This window comes from Gobius niger (assembly GCF_951799975.1).
Source record: "Gobius niger genome assembly, chromosome: 1".
Lineage (NCBI taxonomy): Eukaryota > Metazoa > Chordata > Actinopteri > Gobiiformes > Gobiidae > Gobius > Gobius niger.
The window spans coordinates 13,299,605-13,322,177 of NC_136852.1; the positions used below are offsets into that span (position 1 = coordinate 13,299,605).

The window sequence follows — 22,573 nt, forward strand, 5'->3', positions numbered from 1 at the left end:
TGGGGGCTCTTGGTGCCTCTTCACTGTTCAGTGTCTCAGAAGAAGATGTTTGTAGATCTCAAATGGGTTTAGCTGATAAGCTAGCAGTTTGTTTACCTTCAAAAAGCTGCTTTCTTCAGGACCATTTTGGACTCTCAAAGTAAACAAATCCACCAAACCTCCACAAAAACACGCTAAAGACGTACAAACGTATCCAGAAAAACAACGTGGTTCGCTGAAAAAGGCAAACAATTCACTGAAAAAAGCAAACAATTCAGCTGCACCAGGAGAGAGGGAGGTCACTTCCTGTTTTCACGTCGCCATGACAAGACCATGATCAAGGGCTTATTACCAAGACTAGGCAGTAATCAAATTACAAGGGCCAACAACAAATGTCTGCATTTTGCTCTTGTTATATTTTTTAATTACAAATACGTCTCTTTCGTAAACTTTTCTTCAAACTCTTCTTCTCCCGAGCTCCTTCTGTGGCCCTACATCATCAGGAAGTGCTGTCCTTCCACTCCCCCTTTATAGCGCAGCTTACCCCGTCTTCGTAGAGCAGCAAGAGTCAAAACTGCCCCTTCAAAAGATCACACTGCTGCCTCTTCCTCTGCTTGCATTGATGTCCGACAGTAGCAACATCCACTGATCTGGAGAGATTTATTTCGATGAAGAGTGAGGAGAGATGGAGGCAATTTTCAATGTGAAACTTTGAAAGCTGTTTGAATTGATACAGCATTTTCAAACAAAGCCAAAAAGAACTAGCAAGATGTGTTTGAAACCATATATTGTCAAAAAATGACCAAACACCCAATGGAGAAGCTTTTTCACATAACAAAGCAGTCGCTCAAAACCAGTTTTCTAAGGTTTTGTTTTTTGTTCCCTGTTGTGCCCATTCAAATTTCAAGGCTTTTTTCTTTCTTTTTTTTTACAAACCACAGCACTTTGCTATCTTTCCTCTCCTCTCCAATTTGACTCTAATGCGCTCACTTTGGTCTCTTTTCTCCTGCTCCTAATGAGTTGCCACTTCTCCCACAATTGCCAGATAAGTCGAGTAAACACAGACGAAAAGACAAAAGCCCGGGATGCGAGCGACGGAGGAAACCCTAGATTAGATCCACTTTTTACCAGGCTTTTATTGTTCACTTTGCTTTTATTTGCAATCCCAGCTGTTACGCTCGGAGTTAAAACGTTTCTTGTGTTGTCTCCACAGATCTCTATCGGGACGGATTGTCGGGGGCGTGTGGTGGTTCTTCACTCTGATCATCATCTCGTCCTACACGGCTAACCTGGCTGCCTTCCTCACCGTGGAGAGGATGGTGTCGCCCATAGAGAGCGCCGAGGACTTGGCCAAGCAGACAGAGATCGCCTACGGGACGCTGGACTCGGGATCCACCAAGGAGTTCTTCAGAGTAAGAATGCACTAATAATCCCATATAAGCTTCATCACACAACACAGCGAGGAAGAATGAACATAGACTATTTCTATGCTCCTCCCACTCTACACTCGTTTTTTTAGTTCTGTAAAAACATAATATTCATTTAATTTCTATCATATTAACCTCTTAAGCCCCTCCTGGAACCGAGCACTTTTTCTCCAGTTTAGCTTTACACAAAACTAAAAGCTTCTTTAAAAAAGTGTCAAAATAGCAACAAAAGTTAGACGAAAACGAGGATGAAAATGCAACAAAAGCGTGACAGAAAGACAATAAAAAAGTGACAAAAATGTGTGACGAAAACGCAAAAGAAAATGCACAAAAGACTAACACAAAAGTGACAGAAAAGCAACAGAAAAGTGACAAAAAAGCAACAAAAAATCCACAAAAGAGTAACAAAAATGGGACAAAAATGTGACACAAAAGCGGAAGAAAAATAGTATGGTGAAAATGCAACAAAAAAATGATTAAATACAACAAAAATGTGACAAAAACGCATTTAGCAAAGTAATGAAAAAACATTGAGAGGAGAATGCTCCATTTGTAGATTTGGGTAAAGCTTAACTAGAGAAAATGCACTTATAAGGCGGGGGTAGGGGGTTATAATGAAAATTCCTTAGTTTTTTTTAAATGTTACAATGTTGTTCTCTCATCAAAAACATACTTGTCGCTGTGTTTCAAGCCGCAAGCGCCTCATTGAGTAATCTTGGAATCTTCTGCAGCGATGACAGCTCCCAAAAAGCTCCTCCTCAGCTTTCAATCTCTTGCTCAATCCTCTCATCACGAAGTCAAAACACTCGCAAGAACTTCACTACAGCCACATGAGCCGCACATTTTTCTCTCATTATCTCTTTATTGAAGCGACTGCGCAGTGAAGGGGGCGAGTGGAGGGCATGGGAGGGGCTTATGACATCGTGTGAAATTTAGGTGAAACTGCTGGATTAATATTGCATTTCTAACCAAAATAGTATTACATTTATGACAGACTCAAATTTCAACTGCTCCTGTTTTTAGCTCACACTGTCCATCTTACACATGTGCAAATGCTGCATAAACCAGACCCTATATATTGAATTCAACGGTGGCCAAAATAGATACTGTGCACAAGGTCCGTCTCTCAGAAATAGGCTCAAACTGCTGCCAAAGAACCTCTTAACCCCCACCATAACTGAGCACTTTTTCCCAGTTTGACTCTCCCCAAATCTAAAAGCTTCTTGAAAAAAGGGTCAAAATAGCATCAAAAACAAGATGTAAATGAAAATGCAGCTAAAAGCATCAAAAGAGCAACTTAAAAGTGAGAAAAGAGCAGGAAAAACAAAACAAAAAGTCAATGTGATAACAATTTGATGACTAATATTTTATGTTTATACAATAGTGTTTTTGTGAAGTAAAAAAGTGGCACTAAAACCCCTAATTTTATAGTAATGATCACACAGTGGACGCCTTGCAAAGGTTGAGTTTGTAACCACTTAATGACCAACACGAGAATGCACCGACTTCTGGGATGATAGTGCAAAAATAGGGTGGATTTGGCCTGTTAGAAATGAATCAGTGGTTAAAATTCCCTCACAGTAATTGGATTATGTCAATACAGCACCAAAACCCTAAACCCACCACACCACACTGCTGAGCTACTTCATCTGAACCACTACTACTGCAATGTAGAGAGAAATAATACAGAACACAAGTGGCAACAACGATTATTTATACACTGTCTTGATGCTTTTAGCCAAATTGTATCCAGACAATTAAATTAGTGTTGTCCAATTTATAAAGGCTCACCCATTGCCCCTCTCGCACCCAAAGTTGAATGCTTTCTGAACTGAAAACAAACACCATTATCTATATCCCCAAACCCAGATGCATTCTAGCACATGGCCTTCTGTGTGTCAGAATGTCTCTGTATATCATTTCCACTCGCGTACAGATGTGGGGTGAAGGTGAGGTGGGAGAGGGGGGCAGTTTGTGCCTCTGTGAGCGGCTCTGGCATCATCAGCATAACGAGCCCACTGAAATCTGTGGAGGGTGAAAAAGCAATTTACTCTCCCCGAGCTAAAGGGGATTCATGCCGCCATTAATTATCTGTGTGTTCACGCCAATCTGTGTGCAGTTTTTTTTTTTTTTTTTTTTTAGCCGTACTGTGACACTTATGTTCTGTGGGAGCATGCATGTAATCATCTGAAGTGGACATATGCGCAAGAGAGAGGGGGAATGTGCTCAAAGTGCCAGTGGGGAGAAGCAGGGTTCATTAGTTACTTTACTGTGGTAGTGTAGTATTTTATCTTTTTTCATTCATTGAGCCATGTCAGGATTGCTTTATGGTATATACAGTACATGACCATTCTGTGAGAGGCGAGGGAACGCAGCACAGTCCAATAACAGTGGTCTAAAATCTTCTTGCTTTGACCGTTGCTTCTATAAAAGAGTAATTTAACATTTTTATGCACCTTACTGCTACTGCTGATTCACGTATTCTTCCAAAATGTGTGTGTGGCTCTGACAACATAGTCACGGCAGACGGGAGCTTTTCTTGGGTTTATTGAACGCCGTGAAAACTACAGGATAAAGCTTAAAACATTTCATCGAGTCGCTGGTAACATTTGCTAAACAAAAATAGCTTCCTCGTGAACGGCTGCCACTTTGGAGGTTTCCTCCGCGAGTAAAGTTACAGGCTTGTGCATAGCATTAATATGTTATGATTAGAACACCATGGATTTCATGTTTGCAGAATTTTACAGCACCGTGATTACAAAATACCTTGCTCAACTAGCTAATTGGCCCCTGCTGCTGCAGATGGCTCGGTCAAAGTCTTCTGCAGGTCCTGGCACGCACACGTACTCATACGTGTCCTTGGTGGCAAATGAAATGCACCTAAAATGAAACATGAATCATTATTATTTCTTTCACGCTTTTTTCCCATATTTCTATCTATTTTTGCACACATTTATATCACATTGCATGATGTGATCTGCATTTTGATTTGTTTGTATTTCGTTTTACACACACACATTTGATGTACATTGAATGTGCATGTGGCAAATTAGCCTCATCTTTTTGCCATCCCCAGGCCCTGATGATAAATGAAAATCACGGCTGGAGTCAGGAAGGGCATGAAGCGTAAACAAGAAAATCAGTCCACATTTTGAGACAAATGATTTGCTGTTAATGGAAAAATACAGGCCTTTCATACGTATGTACTAAATTGTGCATTGAATAACAAGAACGAATCTACGTGTGAACATTACACAAGCCTGTGTGAGATTTCTCCTTTCAGTCATTTCATCCTACATTTTATATTATTATTAATTTATATATGGAGATAATCAAATCAGGCTATTTCTGGGTTACAACAAAGGAAATTATATATCCCAATATTGAAAAAGGGAGAAAGGTGAGGAATTTTACCATCATGTTCGATAAAAGTAAACTATTCCTTGAAGGGACTTAAATGTATTTTGTTATATATTATCAAAGCAGAAGTAGCTCTCTACCGCTTCTGTTTTGTAAAAGTAGCTCATGGGGATGCTATGTGCCATTTATATGTGTAGCGTTGTATTGTAGACTGCCCTGACGTTGTTTTGGAATTGTGTTATATGTATCTGCACTAAAGCAGATCCATAACGTTCTTCTAGCAGACAGCGGCTCTTGAGCAGAAGAGGGGCCTCTTGGGCAGCAGCGGTATCATTATGGGATAGGTGTCCGTCACGCACTGGCGCCGTCTCTACACTCGCTCCTGCATTCACACACACAATGAGAAATGATGCAGCGTTTGCGCCACAGTTTGACTTGTCTGCTTGTTATTTCCACTCTTCAGTAGCCCCAAAACACATATCGTACAATAACACAGAGACTGGAAGTGCCCTGTTTCATACTGACGTCCTCCATAGATTACGGCGGGTGAATGGGTTCATACGTGCACCCTCGCCGCCGCCGCCGCTGCCGTGCTAGTCATAAACTCATTTAAAGTGAGATTGATGGCTAACCTGTCAGAGAGGCCATCGTGATACCTTTTAAATGCGCTTGTAAATGCCGTTATGTGCCAGGTCTCCGAAACGGAAGATGGAAGACAAAGGCTCTCCATCACACGTGTAATTTTCTTCAAGGACTATCAGGGTGGAGATCTTGGTCATTTCTCTCACATTATGAAACAGGGCTCGGGCTATAAACACATACAGCGGTTTTTGCTTACAATATAGAGACAGTGGAGACATAGAGACACGTTTTTCCATGTATTTGCATGCATTTTTGATAGGGCAGCACAAAATATTGTCAAAATTAGCACAATCAGGCAACTCAATATCTGTATCGCAAGATAAGAGAAAATAAGATAGCCTTTATTGATCTCACAATGGAGAAATTTACTTGAATTCAGCTCTTAGAAGCACAGGGTGTGCAAATAGGCAGGAAATAGGAAAACAATTAAATAGTAAATAGTGATATTTTATATACAATGACTACCAAGGCCTTTGTGGGGACAAGAAGAAGCTACAAAGAAGTCACTGAGGTCTTCCAGTAATTTCAAAATATGCAAAAGTTCAGTTTGAATCGTGAGTTCCTCTTTGTTCTGGTTTTGATTTGTTTGTTTTCAGGGTTTTTTTGTTTGTTTGTTTTTTACGAAATTAGTGAAATAATTTGATTGTAGTTAGATTGTATGATTACAATCAAATTACTATTTTTCCTTGTTAAGACTAATCGAATCTGTGTGTTTTGACACATATGAGTGTCCTTGTATTGTGCAGCATTAATTGTAGACCTTAATATGTGATTTGACTAAAAGCTAAAGGCTCAAGTAAAAGAGCATCTTGGAAAACAGCAATAGATGAATGATAAATGAGACACACATTTTTTGGATCCGTCGAGAAAAAGAGCATGCCGTCTTCGTCTGTCTCTGTATACAAATTTCACGGGACGTCTGGAATCCAGCAGAATAAAGCCATACGTCATGTCAGCACAACATCTGCTGAAGACTATTACTGTCGTCACAGGATTTGAATATTTATGTGATTATATAATCCTAAATATTATTGATGAGCATAATGGTTTGGGTAATGCAATTTTGAAATGGGCAATTTTTACAAATACGAATGAGTGTGTGCTTAAGCAATGTTTAATAACAGACTTGGAAAAGTGATCTATCTGACCTTGTACTGTATATGGTCAAACAGGTTAATAACATAGTGGTTTTCAATCTCAATATATGTTACGCAGGTGCTGCTGGGGATAATAGGCTTCTTCTGGTGATAATCAAGTCCATTTATGATTACTGGGTTTTATTTTGTTCTTGAATTAATGATGTTAGAATATAAATCGTCACAAAATTCTTCTGCACTTTTGACAATAACAATATAAAAGTGAAGTTAAAGGTGACATAGTAAGCAGAATAAGAGCTTTCTACCATGTTACAATTACAATGTTATTCCTTCATGAGTAACATATATGCAGTTTTGTTTTAAGTCCTTCACACATGTTTGAGAGATTTTACTTTTTGAATCTTGCTTTTTGAAGTGACTTGAACAGAGATCGGTCCATGTGAAACTTTAGATCAGCGGTTTAGATCAATGCAGCGTTTTCGACATATTACTAGTGATCATGAGGTGTATAAAATTGCCACCAAATGTCTGAAAAAAGACACAACACGGTGGCACAACAGCTGCCGCTTGTTCCAAGCAGCAGGAAGGTCCCTGGTGGGATTTCCAGGCCACGGGGGGCTTTTGTATATTCTCCGCATGTCTGTGTAGGTTTCTTCTGGGTACTTCGGTCTCACCTAACACTAAAAATATGTACAGTGGGATCCCCTCTGGAGCCAGGACTCCCTCAAAAAAGGAGAATCTTTATCTAAGTGAGACTTTTCCCTGTTAAATAAAAGTCAAAAGAAGAAGGATAAGTATTTTTTTTTGCAAGTGGAAGTGCATCAGCAATGGTTAAGGTGAGGTTTGGTTCTTTGCATTACCTTATTTTCCGGACTATAAGTCGCACTGTTATTCATAGTTTGGATTGGGGTGCGACTCGCACTCAGGTGCGACTTATATATAAAAATATAGAATTTCACATTTGTTATTGTCCAATCCAGTTGTACAATGACAAATAAAGCACTTACTTACTTACTATATCACTGAAACTTTAGAGTGAGCGAGAAACTTGTGAGGAACAGGCGAAAAGCAGAGGTTGCTCTTACAGCAATAAAGAGGGTGAGGCTTGTCAACGGTGCAGTCACGCCTCCATGCCCTAGTAGTTACCAAGGCTGATGCGACTTATATATCAAAATATGTAATTTACGTTTGCTATTTTCACACTGACAGCCGAGAAAGGGCACTCTAGGCTTCTGTACCAGTATCTGCTACTCCGGTGCAGTTGTACAATGACAAATAAAGCACTTACTTACTTACTTACTTACTCACTTACTATACGACTGAAACTTTAGAGCGAGGAACTTGTAAGGGACTGTCGAAAAGCAGAGCTTTCTCTTACTGAAATGAAAAGAAAAAAAAAAGCTAATTGCAGGCTAAAAGCTAGATAGCTACAGCTTGAACAACGTGCTGCCGGGAGAGGCTTGTCAACGGTGCAGTCACGCCTCCATGCCCTACTAGTGATATATATCCCCAAGTGACTTATAGTCTGGAAAATACGGTATATATAATACTAATACCACTGGAGAGACTGTTAATGACCACAGTGCAATGCCCTGGTATTCTTCTGCAAACCTCATACTAAGATCTTTAAGACTGCCTATTGTGGGAATACTAAGCAGAAACTACAAGAAGAGCACCCAAACTCAACATTACAAAAAGATTTCGCGCTGCCTTATTAACAACTCCTCATGTCTGCACCCTCTCCTTCTTGCAGAGATCCAAAATAGCGGTGTACGAGAAGATGTGGTCGTACATGAAGTCTGCCGAGCCCACTGTGTTCACTAAGACCACGGCAGAGGGAGTGGCCCGCGTGCGTAAATCCAAGGGGAAGTACGCCTTCCTCCTGGAGTCCACCATGAACGAGTACACGGAGCAGAGGAAGCCCTGCGACACCATGAAAGTGGGCGGGAACCTGGACTCCAAAGGCTACGGCATCGCAACTCCCAAAGGCTCACAGTTAAGGTGGGTGGAGTAGTGTGACAATAGCGAACAGTAGCAGTTTATGTTACTGTACTATTGGCACGATATTCCACCTACCCTGCTGTGCCTTTTCCTACAACACACTAACCCGCCTGTTACTGCTGCTATGTGAGACGTGGGCTAAAAAACATTTCACAAACACAGTGGTCTTGTAGCTTGGGAGCAACCAGTCGTTCTCCAGCCATTTTCAAGTAGCTCCCAAAGGCCATCCACATATCTGCATAAGATTTGATGGAATAGAAAGTACTTTACCGTGAAAATACTAACCTGGATCAGTGTTGATACGTTTCTGTATAATTACCATTGGTACCCCGTATCACACTTTTAGCTACCATGTTATTTCCATCCTCATAACGTGGTATTACTGTGTGGTAAATTAGCATGCTACCTAGGAAAGTACCAGTATCAAAGTACCAATAATGCACCATTCTTTTAGTTAGTAGCTCATTGGAGACCGCTATTCAATACTAAAAGCCTACTTGCAAGCGTGTGGCCTCCCATAGCAGCAGTGACGCAGAGAAGTATATGAATGTTTGTTTCCATCACGGTGGTCTGTGGCCTGTGTCCTCATGTCCTCACTGTCCAGTCCCGTCCACCATCTCTATGTCAGGACAGGGACCTGTTAGTGCCATTGCTTTGTCTTTTGTCCTCGTGGCGTCACGTTTCATTCGTCACTGGGTACATCCTAATTCTCTTATTTGACTGCATCCCCTTTAACGGTATAGGCTCAATAGCTGGATATATACCCGACACAACGTTGCACCATGTTGATTTCTAAATACAACACTAAGGTGGTGAAGTTATTGTGGAGTCATGCAGTTACTTAGTTTTTTTTTATTCAGGAGAGTAAAATACCTTTTTTAAACTTCAATAGCTGATTTACCTTTATTTATTCAGTTTTATCTTTTGCAATAGCCTTATAATAGTGCTTTAAAGCCACTCTTATAGTAGTTGTGAGAATAGTAGCAATATTTCAGTAGTGTTAGTAGAAGAAGATGTATAAACCTCTTTTTTCCTCTTTTTTTTAAATAGCCATTTTGTAAACTACTGGTTCCTTTTGAAAATCTTTGAAAGTACAAGTTAATGATAAGCCACATTTCACAGTGTTCTGCAAAAGTAAATCTTAAAAATTTGCTCGATTTAGTCTGTTGCTGCGGTGAAATCCAACCGTAGACTTGTTTTTTTTTTAGCACAGCAGTCACTAGTCAGGTGGATGAAATGAGGGCCTATTGGGATGTACTTCCTGTCTGCTCCCATCATCACTCGCTCCACTCTCGTCTGTGCACTCTCACTCAAAGTGTTTCTCCACAGGGACACCACGCAGGTAACGTGTCCATCTGTCCTCTGTCTCCAATCACGGCCATCCTATTGAAGCATCAGTTACTATGGCAATGATGATGATGATGATGATGAGGAGGTTTTATGGCGCGAGGAAGGGGCAGTACCACCGACTGATCCCACTGTGTCCATGGCCACAAACGGGGAATCGACAGAGGACCAGGAAGTAGAGGGGCCTGGCCAGTGGGGGGACTAACATGGAATGATCTCAATCAAAATGCACTACACGTTTCCGTTTGAATTTCTGCCATAATGGACCCAGATGGAGGGATAGAAAGAGATGGGAGGCCTGTCACATTTGACGCTTCCTTCAGTAAACTTTATTAGTTTTTAACCTAGCTTTTCCCAATCAGTACAATGACAAACAAGTGGTTTTCTTCGGGGCTATGTGAAGTTACGCCTCAAATTCATGCACTAAAGTGGACATAAAAACAGACTTAAAAACATTATTGTGGGTGCCTCAGCTTTGATATTTTACATTTTATAATTTGAAAATATGTCTGTAAGAATTAAATACCATAATTTTCGGACTATAAGCCGCTACTTTTTTCAGACGCCCAGAACCATGCGGACTTTACAACGATGCGGCTAATCTAAAGATTTTTACATGCTAACTACGTCAGGGTTCAGATCTTTTTCAATCCAGAATATCATATAATATGAAGGAGTTTCCCATAGTTCAGCCCTTTTTCCTACTTCGACCGCTACCAGACTGCAGCGCGGGGAGGGGGGTGCTGCGGGGGGAGCGCACATGCTGAGGGTATCGGTCACATTTCTAAAGTATGGCGAGGTCAGTGCTTTTATATAGGTGCTACACCGAGTCCAACGCGTTATGCTCTTTCTCTCAGTTTTAACCCACAGTCACAGTGGGCTTGATAAGTAGTTAGGTGTACATTTAGTGTGTAAAAGTATGGAGAATGAAACGGCAAAGAGGAGGGACACTTGCCTGTGTTGCTGCTCGTGCGTGTAACCCGTCCCGCACCGCGCTCGCCTCTCGTCCCTGGTGCAGTGTGTGTGCGCGCTCATGCTACAACATGGACAGAGACCTGCGGCTCATTGACAAGTGTGGCCTATATATATGTACTTGTTCTTCTTTCTGTCTGAATTTAGTTGGCGCGGCTTATATTCGGGTGCGCTCAATAGTCCGGAATTTACGGTAGTAAAGAGCTGGGGAATATCTGGACTGGAGCTCCTCCTGCTGACAGCTACAGGAATAACATTCTTTAAAAAATATTTCCAGGTTGGATACGATGTGGTTAGCAGCTCCGGCAGTGCGTGATAAACACACTTCGAACTGTTTTTGGGTTTGAACAATGACTTTGCACTCAGGAAGTACAGAATGAGGCACTGACACCGTAGAAGAAGAAACAGATCAATTTAACAGCTTTGTCCGAGGGTTAACTCAAAACTATGTGAATACTGTGAAATACTACTCCAGGTATGAGGGAACAACGTTAAAGAAAGCCGATTTATTTTGCATGATATGTCCACTTTAAGTCCTGTCCTCTCACAGACGACAGCGGAAATGCACAGTTTGAAAGCGAACAAGCATAATCTCAAATAATAATCCCGTGTGCACCTGAAATTACTTACATTTCACCAAAAAACCTTCCAGAACACAGGTATACGCGAGGCTGTGTATTGTTATCCTCGCAGCTTGCACCTAAACAAGGGTAAGGCAGCTGTGTTCTCTCTTTTATCCCTCCATCTCTCTCTTCAAATTTCAAACATGTGACCGTCCTGTCCTGTAACATTCCCCTGTGTACTGTGCAGACAAACCCCCTGTCCCCAAACCAAAGTTACTTCCCTCCATATTCAGACAGTGGCTATTCTGTTACTGAGAGAAAAGCGACAGACAGCGAGTGGATAGCTCCCTCCCTCCTGCTTCTTCAGCCCCCCCAACACGACGACATTATCGGGTCTATCCACGGTTGTCTCTGGCTTCTCTCTCTCCACCAGCGGAACAGCCCGTGGACCAGGTGTGCACGAGTGGCTGACAGTGAGCACGTCAGGTGATGCTGCCTCTTCCGCGCGCTAATCACCCACAAATGAGCTGACGATGTTTATGTGTGAATGCTGAGATACTTTCAAGTAAACGTTGTTGCCTTGCTGTTCATTTGCAAAATGATGTTTGATATGTAACTGTTATTATCATGTTTGGACTGTCTTCATCCGCACCTCTTTAGTTTATGAGATGTGTCATGGTGGCTAGATTAGATCCCGGGGAACGCTGTCTCTCTCTCCAAATCTCCTCATTATCTCGACAAGAAAAAATGAAGAGCGCTTTTACTATTAATTAAGTCCAACAAAATGGCACACTTGGGGACAGTGGTGAAAAAGAAGCAAGTGACTCATCTTTTTGCCAACTTTCCAGTAATTTACAAAGATGATGTTGCTTATTTGTCACTAACACATGCAGGTTGGATGCTTTTAGAGAAGCGTTTTAGATCAAAGTTAAATTTGGATATACATCTGTTCCCCTTTTCTGGCCATTTTCAGTGTATAAACAAACAGGACAGTTTATAGCTTCTCTAATCAGCACAACAGGGCTAGCATAATTGCAGGAGGGTTTTCTAATCATCAATTACCCTTTAACACGAATAGCTAACACAATGTACCTTTAGAAAACTGGAGTGATTGTTGCTGTTTATGTAGGTTTTCAGTTAAAAATCACCAGTTTCCAGCTCGAATAGTCATATACCACATAAGTAATGGCTAGACTTTTGGATGGCCGAGTACTTCTGTAATTGCAGTTAAAATCAAATATAAATGGAGGCATTTCATCTGATTCAAAGCATATACATTCACTTGGACAGACATGTGGTGCCTTTAGTGGATTTTGTCCTCAAGGTTCTCCAGTTTCCCCTACACCAAAAGAATGTATGGGGGGGAGGGTCTAAATCTTAGTCCTTTAATAGGCTCCAGTCAATCATATTAGCACAGCCGATATTGTGTCAAGCTACAATATTTGTATTATTCGGATACTTAAAGGGGCTAGATGCAAGTTGCAAGGCCATTTTATACTCACTACTGCCACTTCAGGTCATACGTGTAACTGCAGCATCTATATTAGGCTTGTGCATGATGATAATTCGGACCCGAAGTAACAACTTTTTGAGTGACAGCGCAGGATTTTAAAGGCAGTTGTGGTGAACAGGTCTGGGCTCACATGTAGGGGGAGGTAAATACTTAGATTTAACATTTTTGAACTCCGCATAGTCCCTTTAAAGCTTCTGCTGATTATTCCCCTTTCTGTGTGAACTCTGATCCGATGAGGTCCACCTCTGTGTGGCACTGCGTTAAACCTGTGGAGATAAGGCAGGTGCACAGACAAAGGGCCAGATTAACAAACAGGCGGCCCGGCCACTGTACTGACCTTTGAGCTGAGATTGGCCCCGCTGATTACGGCATCTTTCTAAAGGAACAGAGCCGCGGCGCAGTGTGATGGAAGGAGGAGGCGGAGAAAAAAGCGTGGTCTTTTACAAGCACCTGCAGAAAGTAAAGCAACACGCGGAGAATAAACTGACAAAGGCATTCAGCTCCCGCGGCGCAGAGCTGTAGTCACAGAGGAGAGCACAACAGAGAGGAAACAGCCAACATATGGAAGCCGTCCAGATGCCCCGTTTGAACGTGGGTGACTGACAGCAAAAGGATCAGCATGAGTAGCCTTTTCAGCATCAGCAAGTCATCTCTGCGTTACTGACAAAGGGAATCTGGGAAAGGCAGAAGTACACAGGCTTTTCTGATGTTACAAAAACCTATAGGAAATAATGAAGTTATAATGTACTTTGTTTCATCCATCAAGGGAACAAAGTTGACAAGCCAAATTACAAAAAAACGTTTGAAGATATAATAGTAGTATTTTACAGTGAGCTGTGAAGGGAGAGGAAGCAATTCTGAAATAATATGTGGTGAGCTGCACAGAGATGGTTGTATCAGTGGTGACAGATACAACAGCTCAAACCCACAGAAAAGTAGAACACACTTTAACCATTTTGAAAGTTGCATTCATTCTTAAGGATGAAATATTTTCTTCTATAAAAAAGCTCCATCCATAAGGGGTCAGAGATTTGTTTCCCCCTTGTGGGACCTGTGGTACATGTTTTCGGGAGGAACGCTACACAGACACAGGGTGAACAAAGAAACTCCTCACAGGAAGACCCCACATATCCCGGGACTTTCCTCCTGTGAGGCAAGAGCACTAACCACTGTCAATCAGATTAAGATCTAAATGCTAAATGGACTCAACTTATATTGTGCTTTTCTACCTTTATCAGGCCCAAAGCGCTTTACAAAAGGAACCAGTCACCCATTCACACTCTCATTCATACACCAATGTACACAGACACTGGAGGCAAGGAGGGTGAAGTGTCTTGCCCAAGGACATACACGATACATAGGAAAAGTTTAGGAGGGGAAAAAAGAAGAAATAATGTCCATGGCAGCACTGTACACACAAAATGTTGATTTGAAAAATATATATATAAAAGACATTGATACTTAGGAAGCCTTTGGTTTATTTGGTCTGGACAGTACATGTTTATTGGATTGTGGCCATGGTTTATGTTTATGCTTAATCTGTACCTGGTCTCCCTTACTCATAAACACTCTCATTCATCCTCACCTATTGTACATCCTTTTAGTGATAGGCGATAACCTGGTGCCCAACATTGACAACATCTAAACCCGACACAGGCCATAACTTCGCTAGTCGGTTGGCTTTCTTAAAGTTTTTCTAAGCATTGACCACTTTTACGGTTTACACTGTACCCCGGCTATTCCACATTCAAGCATTACGCATATGCTAAATCTGGAGTCAGGTCTTGTGTTAAATTTTTGACTAACTTAGCCTGGTTACGTTCCCTCTGGGCCTCATTACCTGGCTTTATTTCGACCAAGTGACCAATTAGTTTTCACGCATTGCACTTGAAGCCTAGATAATAGGTATAAAAATGTGCATTCTGAGACTAGCCATAACAAACACACTTACCATAATGTGAAATGTAAATATCCACTTACACCATCAACAACACAATTATGCTTTTCCTTGTGTACAGTTTGGTTTGGTAGTGTCTTGAGGGCAGTCCATAATCAGTTTCCTGTTTTAAAGTTAACAGCAGATAATAAGTCAGAGCAGGTCCCCTCGCGGCTGAGCGACTATAATTATAAAAAGTATTGCCCAATCATGCAAGTGAGTCACTGCCTTGTTATAAAGTCTGGGATGAAAAGCTTATGCATATGCAGGAGCGGCATGAATGTCTGATGTTTAGCCTTTTGTCCCCGGATTTTGTTTGGAGGTCAGTCCCTTTAGGGGTGTGAGCAAGAAGACTGCAGGAGGCTACACTCACACACACACACACACACACACACACACACAGGCATACAGCGACAAACAAGAGAGCAGCGGGAGGAGACCAGAACAGCATCGCCAGGCTGTGGGGGTCTGCTTAACACCGCATATACCAGCCATGTAATACAGGACGGCATGGGCTATAGTTAGATTTCGGTAACAGCTAGTTTAACCCTATCGATGATGTGGGGCTGCATTAGTCTATAAATCTACAGTTGTGCTCAAAGGTTTACATACCCTGGCAGAATTTCATCATACGCCATCATTGGCCTTGTTGACAACAAAAAAGTGCACCACCATACCTACTGTGAAATATGGAGCTGGTTCACTGATACCAGTGGCTCCAGCAGAATAAAGTGAAGGTCCCGTTAGTGCCATCTCAGTCTCCTGACCTCAGTATCATTGAACCACTGTGGGGAGAGCTCAAACATGCAGTTCATGCAAGACAGCGGAGGAACTTACAGGAAATGGAGGCTTTTGAAGAAGAATGGGCCGCTTTGCAACCACAAAAGACTCCAAGCTGTCGTTGATGTTAAAGGGGGCAAAACACAGTATTATAAACATTTGATATGGGTCATTTTGGTACTTTTTTCATTATGATTTAAAAATAGTAAACTCAGTTTTGTGTTATCTTTCATATTCTTTGAAAAATAGGCAAAAAATCGAACATTCTGCCAGGGTATGTAAACCTTTGAGTACAACTGTAAATGGACTTAAGTCAGAGGAGAAAAATGCTTTTTAGTTTATTTTGGTATTTACGGTGTTATGAAATGTAATCTGTAAAGACAAAACGTTTGATGCAGAAGTGCAGTGTTTTGTTTTCACTGAAGATGCTGACTGTCACAACAAAAGTCTGCTACTTGAAAGACGGTTTGGTTCGCAGGATGTATTTGATGAGACCTTGTAGCATGAAATGTTGCAAAAGCAAAGAGGAATACTCGCAACGACCGAACCCCAAGGCCAAAAATTCACTTTATTTATCCTGTATTCATTTGCAGAAAAAGCAACAGTGCAGGTGCAGAAAAACATGTCCATTCGTACATTTCAATTCATCTTATTAAATGCCATAATGAGTAGAATAGAAACAAAAATAAATTAAAAGCAGCAATGGGCAAATGTTAAGGGTGGTTTATGATTGCTTCACTGTTTTCTGCCCCTGACTAGTGTATTTTGAAAATTCAAAACACAGCACTGGAAACAAAGCACATGAACATATTCAAAAAAAAAGAGAGAGACAGAGTTGTTCAAGATCCTTTTCTCTCCAATGTCCCACCTGACCCTTCCCCCTCGTACCTCTGTTGTCATGTGCCTCTCTCCCGCCTGTGCTCCATCCTGTCTGTCAACCCCCTCACTCTCCTCTGCTCTGACCAAACTTATCTATTCCTCCTTTTTTGTTTTTGTTTTCCTACCTAAAGAAACGCGGTCAACCTGGCCGTGCTAAAGCTCAACGAGCAAGGCCTGTTGGACAAATTGAAAAACAAGTGGTGGTATGACAAAGGAGAATGTGGCAGCGGGGGAGGGGATTCCAAGGTTAGCCCTCTCTGACTGCCCACAACCACCACCCACGGGACAGGGGGCAGCTCACCGGCCTGTGGCCCGCGAACGCCGCCTGTCCCGGGGAGAGTAGCGCACGCATCTGCCCTGGTGAAAGTCGCAAGAAATATCGACAAAAAAGGGGGAAAGAGTGGCACAACACATGTTTTAAAAGATAATCTTTGGAATGAGCACAAGTTGCATCACCTGTTAGCGGTGTGTGCCTTTTATTGCAAAAGGTGTAGACCTGCACTGACAATGATACAACTATTGTGCTTGTTTTTGTACTTTCAAAAGTCGTAAGTGCTAATCATTTTTGAAATTTGTCTTTATCTGCTTGAAACTGTCGCATTAAAGTGCCTTGTTTTATGGTAACTGCACTCGGGCACAGTTTGTAAACCTGCTGTGTTGGAAAAGCAGCCACTTGTCAGACAGGAATATTCGCCCCCTAGTGGCAGCTCTGGGAAGAGACCAGGACTTTCAGCTGAAATCCAAAACCGCCTGTCCAGAGAATGGTGAAATAAACACACTTTATATTCTCTAATGGTTAAAGCTGATACTGGAGTGACATTCTAGCTCTCTCCACCTATCCTGAAGTAAGTGGTACCAAATGAATAATTAATAGATGCAAAATGCAGCTTGTGGATGAACTTTCTACTATTTCACATGCAGTTGTATTCAGATCTCATTCCTTTACATGTTGTTTTGTAGATATTATAGTGAAGAGGATGGCATTAAGGATGCTGGGAATGACATTCAGGAAAGGTCACCCAGACAGACCACAGGAGCGAACCACGGCTTAACCACTTGACTATCACCCAGCGAGACAGCTATTGATTTTTGGATCCCATTTTTTCGTATTGTGCTCTCTCCAGTGTTTACACAGAGCTAGCCCTCATGCTAACAGTCCTGTCTTAGCCCTCCCCTCCCCCCCCCCCCCTTTGCCTTGGTCTGTGACAGGAGGTCCTAGGGCAGCATGGGTGCGTTACCTGCAGTGACAAAGCTGAATCCCACTCATATGTCTGTAGCTCGGGCCGTATAGCTCCTCGCTTTCCCCCCCAAGCCCCTCCAAACTACGAGCCTACACACATGTACTCAGTGGGACTCACGCTCGGTCACCTTATGTACAACTATGCAATGCAAAGAAATGTGATATACTCTAATAACATAAAATAACATGTCCTATGATGTTATTTATGTTATTTTTACACGCGAAGAACCCCAGTAAACCTTGCAGTATTGAAACTGAGCGAAGCAGGCGTCTTAGACAAACTGAAAAACAAATGGTGGTATGACAAGGGAGAGTGTGGACCCAAGGACTCTGGAAGTAAGGTCAGTGCCACGCTGCTGCGGTCCACTGTGAACGCTACAGCCCATTCCCAAACCGCTCCAGATTTACTGCTACTGTACTGTACTGACATGAGCTGCACACCGCACACCCCGAACTGGATCAGCGTAGACCAGTCTAAATTATTTAGTATTCACATCTTGATGGCTGGTTGACACTGGAGTTGTCAAAGTTTTATATATATATACTACCAAACCTTCCATATGTGACAGCTATTAATGAATGAAAATCACAAGACTAAATTTGTTTATTCTGTGTGCTATTTCAATCAAAAGTTAAGCACGTTTTGGAATAGAAAAATACAAAATTGTTGAATTATTGATATTAGAGGATTGTGGACCTACATTTCTCAGGCATCTCCAGGGCTTCCCAGTTTAAAAATGGCGGGGTGGATATCCCTATGGTACATCAGCAGGACTGTAGAAGAGAAGCACATGCTAAGTCAGAACATTATAACTTCCCTTTATACTGTATGTCTACGTCTTTCTGGTTCACGACTGATATCTATCACTGTGAAGGTAAAGTATACTGTAAAAATGGGGTCATCCGGGTGATTTATCTCAATTTAATAGTTCATATGAAAAACAACCAGACTTCAAATAAAGCCATAGCTATTCATCCAAGCAGCTTCCTCAAGGCTTGGTATGATGATTAGAATTTTGTATCCTAAAAATGAAAATGCCAATAAGTGATGTGCATCCAGCAAGAGCCTACAGCAAACGAACATACACACTAGGGAAGAGATCATATTGATAGCCAAACGTTATTTCATCTAAGAAACCTCTCTGATCCAGATCGGGGCGCAACACACCCTCTGACACAAGCTTACAAAAGCAAACCTTTTCACAGCACACATCTGTTATGATTTCATGCAATTCTATACATTACTTCAGTTTGTGCAGCAATTTAAGGCAACCCCATCTTCACGACACGACACATTGAAATAAGCAACGTGAAGCCATCAGCCAATTGTCACTGTCATGCTTTTATTTTGAAGGCCATTTGTACAAAGTCATCAAGCTTAGAGCACCTCTTTGTCAAGACATAGACTCTCATTACATAAAAAATAGCCTGCGTTCTTTAAAATGACCTGTGCTCCCTGTAATACCTTTATCATTGCATTTATGCACTTGTATATTGTGTGGGCCATATGCACAGAAGCGACACGTGACTTACAAGTGGCCTTTCCGATGGATGGCGGTCTTCCTCATGATATTTTCCTATGAGGTATTAGCAGCGCTCCTCTTGTTAGAGAATTTTCTAGCCCCTGCACAGCCGACCAAGGACTCTTCTCGTGTTGCCCATTTTTGACATTCCTTATTAATAAGGAATGCTAGTGTGCCATTTGCCCCTGACGATCATTTATCTGTTTCCCTTGGAATGACAGCCTTACAGATGCTTTCTGCTATGCAGTAATCAGTGGGCCTTGGCCAAGAGGTCTCTTTCAAGCCTTACTGGCATTCTTGGCTCTCTTTTGACAACACCTGTAGGACTACTTAAACCTTTCGTCTGTGGAAGAATAGTTAGACTTGAATGACCAATGCCACCACTGTGTAGAGAGTTCTTGCCTCTGGGTCCCGTACTGATTGTAAATAAACTTCTCCTGCGTCTCCAGCCTCTCTTTGCAACTCACTAGGAGCACATGAAATATCACCACACAAATCAATTAATATTTTAAAAAGTGAGTTACTGATAGACAGTCCCTGGCAACATGTTAAAAACATTATGTTGGGTATGAAGAAGGTTTATTTCTTGATTTCGATGTCCAACAAGTCTCGATTAATACCCATTATCTTCATCACGGACCAAGTGTGTCAACAGGAGTCCACAACATCTTAATGTGGGCAGTGACAGATACTGTACCAGTGTACTGGTGTTGAAATTGCACTTGGGCACCAGGCCGAACTCCGGATGTCTGAGATTAGCTCTTATTCGCCATAAGATATTATCTGATACTTTTCTGTAATTATACTTAAGGACCATCTGCCAGTTAAGTTATCTTAGTAGCCATTAGCCATAAGATTAAACAAATTGGAAAACTCCTGTTATAACGAACAAAGAGGAATCCGGCGTGTTTGTTTTAACATGTTTCTAGTCACTGTTCATCATGAAACACAGACGTTATTACAGCCGCTTAAGACAGGTCTCCGTCTGAGAGTCCAGGAAGAATCCACGTGTTGCTTCTGTGCATGTAGCCCATAACAAATAGTCCTATAATGTAAAGCAGATTTAAATGTAGTTTTTCTGGTAGAATTGCTACTGAGTAACATATTAGCTGTGGTAGTGTGTAGTATTTTTACACATATGTTAAACTTTTGCTGCATGTCTTACAAGTCTAAAGTAGTCGCTAATTCAATACTATTCACCTCACTGCATAATAGTCATAGTAGTTAAAAGTGCATTTTGTGGCTTTATGTAACGTTAATTCTGAGTGTAACTATGTCCTCCTCTGTCTCTTCTATGTCTTTTCCCCTCATCTGTCCTCTCCTCCTCCCTCCCCCTCCTCCCTGGCTTTTGTCCCCCTGTCACGTGCTCCCAGGACAAGTCGTCCCAAGCCCTGAGCCTGTCCAACGTGGCGGGCGTCTTCTACATCCTAGTGGGCGGCCTGGGTTTGGCTATGCTGGTGGCCCTGGTGGAGTTCTGCTACAAGTCCCGGGCCGAAGCCAAGCGCATGAAGGTGGACCTTAGCCCCCCCCACTGCCCCAGCCCCTCCCCCAGCACCCAGAACCTAGCCACTTATAGGGAGGGCTACAACGTGTACGGCTCCGAGGGGGTCAAGATATAGGGGTAGGATTTAGAGGCTGACTGTATACACGTATGTAGGCGGGCTCATGATGATGGTGGTGGTGTTGCTCTTGGTGGTGAAGGTTTTCGTGTGTTTCGCAAAAAAAAAAAAAAGGAAGCGGGCAAGCACTGTGGAGGCAGCGCGGTCAAGGTTACACGGCGGGTTTATAAGCGATTTCCGAATTTGGAGTTTGAAGCGTGTACAGCTTTTTCCAGAATTGAATTGGCTCCACGTGTCTGCAGGTCTGGCTCCATAATCCTTGCCCGCACGTGATCATGGTAGCGGTGATGAAGATGGTGATGCTTCTGGCTGACTCTGCTACAGGCACCTGCATTGTTGGCTACATTGACTGACGAGAGCAAGGTTGCACAACTCGAGGAACGCCGCACAGAATGAGTCCACGAGCAAATGGCCGCAAATGCCTGTAAAAGTATTAATAGTTCATTGTCAAGTTGAACCAATTCTGAACTTCTTAAGCCCCACTTTTTCTCCAGTTCAGCTTTACCCAAGTCTAAAAGTTTCTGGACTGGAGCTCACAGCCGATGGGCCAGTGTCACGCCTCATTTGAAAGCTAAGACCTACAAACTGATCGAAAGGGGTCTTTTTCTTTGTGTTGTTGCCGTGTTGTCGTCACCTTTGTCCATCACTCTTTTGTCGCTCTTTTGTGGATTTTTTGTGTAACACTTTCTTTCCCAAGAAGCTTTTGGATTTGGATAATGCTGTACTGGAGAAAATGTACTCGGTTCAGGTGGGGATCAGTCAGACCGATCATTTTCTCACAGGAGAGAAAACAAACAATGGATTATGAATTATAGGCCAACCTGCCTTGACAATTTATGTTCGGACAGATTACACCTTCTCCTAAACCAATTGCTGTGGGTTTGAAGACATATGAGTGAAAGGCATTTGAAATAGAAGAAATCATAGGTTATACATAACACCCTGTACCACCTTGTCTTTTAACCAGTTTCTCATACAAATCGCTCAATAAAATGGGCATAAGAGAAGCAATAATAACTCAACACTCATATTTCACTTTGTTTCAAGTAAAAATCTCTCAAGTTGTGCACCCATGCTCATGCTGCATTCATTTCAACAACAGCTTAGACGACAGCTCATTAACTTACCTTGAATGTAAAACATGCAGGATTTTATCATTGTAGAAAATCTACCATCTTTTTTTTTTTTCTCCATAAAGGATACTATAAGTACTTGTTTTGTGAAGGACACTATTACCAGACAAAATCAAGAATACACTGTATGGACAACAATACCCTTTTTATGTGCTCAAGCATCATCATCTACAAAAGAGCGCATTCTGATGTAGTCACTAAAGTTTGAAGTGTGCTTTAGCTTTTCAATGAGAGCATCTAAAGTAGCCTGTCCTTCTCCGAGCAGTATTCTGTACGCTCCCTCTCTATAAATCTGACGACTCACTCCTACTTTTCTCCTCATTTTTTTTTTTTTTTTTTTCAAATTACCTCACTTTCCAAAATCCTGATCCTCAGCCCTAGCTTTCCAGATTACTGAAACCCAGAATGGCATGGTCACCTCTGAAATGCAGATGTCTACGACCCGGACGTCCTGTCTCTTTAAGTTGGACTGCTGCCTGTGTGTGCACATTGTAGTGTGTCAGTGGTGTCCTTCTGTGGCACTTATGTTTGGAAATAGTGCAACTTCAAACTTCAAATATAT

The 22,573-nt window shown here is 41.9% G+C and overlaps 1 protein-coding gene across 4 annotated transcripts in view; it reads left to right on the plus strand.

Moving 5' to 3' along the window:
- gria4a (glutamate receptor, ionotropic, AMPA 4a) overlaps positions 1 to 22,573 on the plus strand; it is a 143,895-nt gene that overhangs the window by 119,281 nt on the left and 2,041 nt on the right. Inside the window, exons 14-17 of one of the 4 annotated variants that reach the window (XM_079573827.1) lie at positions 1,193 to 1,391; positions 8,259 to 8,506; positions 16,628 to 16,742; positions 20,633 to 20,770. In XM_079573827.1, coding sequence (XP_079429953.1) covers positions 1,193 to 1,391; positions 8,259 to 8,506; positions 16,628 to 16,742; positions 20,633 to 20,770 — 700 coding nt within the window. Of the gene's footprint in view, positions 1 to 1,192; positions 1,392 to 8,258; positions 8,507 to 16,627; positions 16,743 to 17,962; positions 18,078 to 20,632; positions 20,881 to 22,573 lie in introns of all 4 variants that reach the window. The other 3 variants (XM_079573828.1, XM_079573829.1, XM_079573830.1) reach the window with 3 other exon arrangements.